Source organism: Phoenix dactylifera, unplaced genomic scaffold (assembly GCF_009389715.1).
Source record: "Phoenix dactylifera cultivar Barhee BC4 unplaced genomic scaffold, palm_55x_up_171113_PBpolish2nd_filt_p 001799F, whole genome shotgun sequence".
In the NCBI taxonomy this organism is placed as follows: Eukaryota; Viridiplantae; Streptophyta; class Magnoliopsida; order Arecales; family Arecaceae; genus Phoenix; species Phoenix dactylifera.
The window spans coordinates 12,062-17,375 of NW_024069094.1; the positions used below are offsets into that span (position 1 = coordinate 12,062).

A 5,314-nucleotide genomic window follows, 5' to 3' on the forward strand; every position below is an offset into this window, starting at 1 on the left:
ATGGATTCAGGGTGGATCTAGCGACGGTGGAAGGGGCCACCTTCTGCTTCGAGACATATGGGCAATGGTGAGGGATGGTGTGGCCTTTCAGGCTTAGCATGTTTTTAGAGAGGTAAACAGGGCTACGAATTGGATGGCGTTGTATGTGGCCAGCCACTCAGGAGGTGTCTTGTGGGCTATGAAAGCGGAGCTGTCTAGATCGCTTCAGAATTTGTTGTTTTCTAATTTTATTGGATGTATCCATATTAGAAATGTATGAATTATCCGTTATAGCAAAAAAAAAATGTAGAGGACATAGGTAATGTGATGCCATCTCGACATAACTAGTAATGTTGAATTTGAACTTAAAAAAAATGTCAAGATTTTTGTAGGCTATCAAGTCAACCACTTCCTCAGGCTCCTCCACCAAGTTAACATATTTACCTCTATATACTCTCAAAAACATATTTCTATACGAAAAATTTGGACACGTATTTAACTCAGTCCATGTCTAAGGTCAAACAAAGAGGTTCAACATCAGGCTCAGATCGAAGTCAGTTTTGAAAAGCTAATACAAATTAAGAAGATAAACCTAGAGATATGATCAAATAATACTGATCTAGGCACATTATAAAGGTTCAGCATGAAGATCAATTAATAATTCTATTCAATCATGAGGAGATTATTTCCTTAACTATTTTTCATATTCGTACCAAATCAAATCCTAGTACACTTGTCGGGAGATTCTATTTTACCATTATTTTTCTTTTTTGTAGAAATCTCTTTTATTTTCAGCAAGAAACAAATGTGGACGTGTTCATTGGTAGGTTTAAGGGTCCTACAATTATAAATAGAAATACCTAGAAATTGTAAAAACCACCTTGAGTTGAATTAAAATTCTAGTTCTATTCTCTATTTTTCTGCGAGTTGATTTTATTATTCTTGTAGCTTGTTCCTCCTTTCTTGCTACTCCTTTGTTAGATAGATCCTTTTTCCCTTTGAAGAGAAATCACCACGTCCATTATTTTGGTATCAGAGCGGTTTTGGTTAGACCTGATGCTCTGATTGACATTGAAATCATAGTTCTCCGAAGTACCCACAATGCTCTATATGTTAGAGATTAATCCAAAAATGTGGAGATAAACAACTAAAAATGAAGCATGATCATAGTTCGGTCAAGAACACTGCATTAGAGAATTAGATTGAAAGGATGATGTGCTGTTGAATGCATCTTCTAAGCATCCCATCAACCCTTTCACTGCATTCTCTAAATCATGGCATAGCTCGACTTCCCCGATTTGATAATCGAGCTATGCAAAATAGTGATAGGCACTTTAGCATTAAACTTGAGTTTTTTAAGTTTCATGGGAGGTTAAATCCAAAGGACTTCCTTAACTGGATCACCACAACCAAAGGGTTCTTTGAAGCTATAAGCATCCTCAACCATATGAAAATGAAGATCATGACTCTTAAATTATAAGGCTATCCATTTATTTGGTGAGAGAATAATCAACATTAATAAGCGAATATTGAAAAGATGAAGAACACCGACTATATGGAGGAGTTTTTCAAGATATCCATTTTAGCATGGCCATATGAGAATGAAGTCATGTAATTCATTACCTCATTGGCTTATGGGTTATAATCTATGATGAGATTGCAAATTACATGATGTGCTACTGAGTGATACCTATCAAAAGGCACTACATGCTAAAAGAAGCTGGAGAGGGCATAAGCCCTTCACTAGCTTTCAACAAACTTAGAATAGGTGGCAACAAGAATCTTGCTTTCTCCCTATGGGATGCATACCTAGAAATAATACTAAACATCATACTACCAACCGCAAAAGGAGGGACAAGGAGCATGCATGAACGAAGAGAAACATTACAAGTATTCCTAAAAAATCTTTCCTGATAAATACTGCATGTTATGCGTATGGGGTCAGAGGGCACCATGCATTTGAATGCTCGGGATGAAGCCACACTATTTATTTTTTTTTGGTGCAACGGCGGCTCACACACTACGGATGTGAATGCAGTCAACAAAATTAGAAAATAAAACACTACATAATGGCCCTGGAATAGACCCACTTCCAACCCAAACAAAACCACCGGAGTGGTGGGCCGTATAGGAGGCCACCCAATCAACTGCTTCGTTGGCCTCCCTAAACACGTGTGAAGCCTGGTGGGAGTCACACTCCTCCATCAACCTGCAAATCTCATGGATCAACAGCCGGTCTTCAGCAGTGCATCCTTGTCTCTGGATCCATTCAACCACTGTGGCTGAATCGCACTCGAGAATAATATGGTCCGCACCCAGTGTCCGCCTTGCATAGTAGATGCCCTCCCAGGCTGCTCTAAGCTCGGTACACACCACTGTTGAGTCAAAAGTCCGCCGACCATGTGCCGCAACTAATTTGGAGTCGTGATCTCGGATGGCGAACCCCACGCCACTACATCTTTCCTCATCATCCACACTGCCGTCGAAGTTCACTTCGAGAAAACCAGGGGATGGGGGCATCCAGGAGATGAGTACTGTCCTAGACGTTGTGTGAGCAGAATGGAGGGCCCAGATGTCCCCAGCCAACTTAGGTGATGCCTTTGTAACACCGGTGATCTCAGCCTCCTGCATAAGGGCTCTAGCCGCTATCACCCTCGGATGAGGGCTGACTCCCTTGAAGACTCGGGCATTCCTATCCAGCCAACACTGGTAGGCTAGACAGGCAGCAGATGTCCCCCTCTTCTCAAACACAGATCTTCATGCCGAGGCCTCCAGAAATCATAAAAACTCCTCGGCAGACGACCATCTCTGCCACTGATCCGGCTAGCCCGAAGCATAGCACCATATCTGTTTGGCCCGCGAACAGTCTATGAGGGCGTGGAAAATGGTCTCCTCCACCTCCGAGCAAGTCACACAAACTGTAGGGACCCTCACACCCCGCCTCCCCAACACAGCTCTAGTAGGCAGGTATCCCCAGACCACCTTTCAGATAAATAAGGCAACCCAAGGATGAATGTGCAGCCTCCAAATCCATCTGCTCTCCATCTGTCGAGTCAAGGGTCCCGGGGACCAGCCCCGAGAGGTCTCGGGCCCTCACCATCGGCGACCTAGACATGCTCCACACTCTCTTGTCAGCTGTCGCCCTCTCCGAGATGGGCACAACTAGAACCCTCTTAGCCAGATGCTCCCGGAACATGTGCCCAATGAGATCCATGTCCCACCTCCGCTTTCTTCTGACGAAGAGCTCGCATACCCTTCGGCCCTCCAGCCATCCATGGTCAACCATGGTGGGCCAACCCTACAATATCCCCTTAGCTAACCACCTATCCTCCAAAATTCTGACTGTCTAGCCATCCCTGATCTCCCATCTGATCTTCGGTAACACCCTCGGGATATGCGCACAAATCTTCCTCCATATGAAAGATGCTCTTCGTCCAGCGTGCATGGTGTCCTGGGCTGCCAGGTCATCATATTTCGCCCTCATCAGAGCGCCTCATAAACTAGCCAGCTTCAGAAGAAACTTGGCTGCCAGCCTGGTCGAAAGTATCTTCCTATGCTCGATCGGTGAGTGAACACCCAATCCACCCTGGCTCATCGGCTGACAGATGGTTTCCCAAGCCATAAGGTGGACACCCCCTCTGTCACCCTGCCACCCCTAGATGAAATTTCTGAACAACCTCTCCAAACCTCGTAGAGTTGCAAGTGGGACCATGGTATTAGAAAGCAAGTAGATGGAAATGGAGCTCAGGACTGACCATACCAGGATAACTCTGCCCATCATCGATAGTGCACCCACTTGCCAGCTCTCCAGTCTATGTCTGATACTTTGCTCCATGCTCGTACACTCCCTCCTGCGCAGTCGGCGTCCCGTGATCGAAATCCTGAGGTACCTGAGGGTCCTCTCCTGCTCACCGATCCCCAGGATGCTCATGATAGACGCCTTCACCCCATGCTCAGTCTTCGGGCTAAAGCAGATGGCTGACTTGGACAGGTTGATCTGCTGACCAGATATCCAACAGTATGTCCCCAGGATCCTTCTGATGGCTAGTGTTGACCTCCTCGTCGCACGAGCTAATAGCATACAATCATCTGCAAATAATAAGTGTGAGATCGGGGTCATCCCCTACGTCGGGTTGTAGGCCTCCATCTCTTGCGTCGACGTCGCCTGCTGCAAAAATCGGGACAGGGTGTCTGCACATATGATGAACAGAAGGGGTGATAGGGGACATTCTTGTTGGAGTCCCACCGATGACTTGAAGTAGCGAGACGGCGAGCTATTAATTAGTAGTGTAAAGGACGGTGTCAGAATGCAACCCTGTATCCATTTGATCCACTGTGGATGGAAGCCAAATCCCTCTAGGCAATGCACCACAAAATTCCAGCTCATCCTGTCATAAGCTATATTGATACAAATGATGAGTGAGTGTGAGTAGCAAATGATGCCACATATTGAACCAATCGATGAGCCAATTTGTTTTTTGGCCTTTATTTTAAGGTTCATGGTTAGCTCATCATCTGCATCAATGAGGTCGACTCGTAATCTTATATATATAAATAATACTTAAAACTATATTTTAAAATAATTTCATTATCATATATATGTGTTTATAACATAATAATTTTGAATCATTATCATTACATTGCCATATAAATGTAGTTGAAAATATAGTTTGATACGTAACATAAGTTTTTGGATACAAGTTTTACTTTTACAAATAGAAGCAAAAATAAAAAGAAAGAGTAAGAATGGAGAGAACGAAGCCGTTCTCCCATTGACCTGGCCGTTAACTCAAATCCTGTACAAGCCCCAGATGCTCTCCCCCAATCCGTTCACAAGGCGAGGCAGATAGTTATGGGAAAGAAATGCTGTGCAAGACGAACGGAGGTCGTATCCATCACGGGAAAGAAGGATTCACCTTCCTTCTTGTCAATCCACCATTCGATCGAATAGTATTTGCTTTGTAATTTATGCAGATGGATGAACGAAAAAAAAAAAAAGATTACTTTTGGATTGTATAGAGCGCTCCAATGGTACGAAGGAAGAACATCATTCTTTTGCGCAACCGATACAACCTTCATGGACAAAAATGGGAAGCATATTTATAGGAAGATCAATAGAACCGCAGATTGGTGGCTTCTTACGTGACTAGTTACTCAGACGGTACTTTATAGATGCAGAAGAAAAAGTTGCCTATGGTTCTCCGTGATATTTTGTTTTTACATTTTATTGGATGGATCTATATTCGTATATTGTGAGGCTGCCCGTTTTAGAAAAAATAAAAATAAAATTAAAATTAAAATAAAAAGACCGATACAAGCCGAACCCGTACAACAC

General features: G+C 43.6%; 1 protein-coding gene across 1 annotated transcript; it reads right to left on the reverse strand.

Moving 5' to 3' along the window:
- Nucleotides 1–1,992: 1,992 nt before the first annotated feature.
- Nucleotides 1,993–2,610, reverse strand: LOC120109096. Its single transcript, XM_039122839.1, has one exon. It carries the CDS (start codon nt 2,608–2,610, stop codon nt 1,993–1,995), a length of 618 nt encoding a protein of 205 aa, XP_038978767.1.
- Nucleotides 2,611–5,314: the final 2,704 nt, after the last annotated feature.

Coding starts and splice junctions, on each gene's coding strand:
- LOC120109096 (XM_039122839.1), bottom strand. CDS start 2,610: ATGCAGGAGGCTGAGATCACCGGTGTTACAAAGGCATCACCTAAGTTG.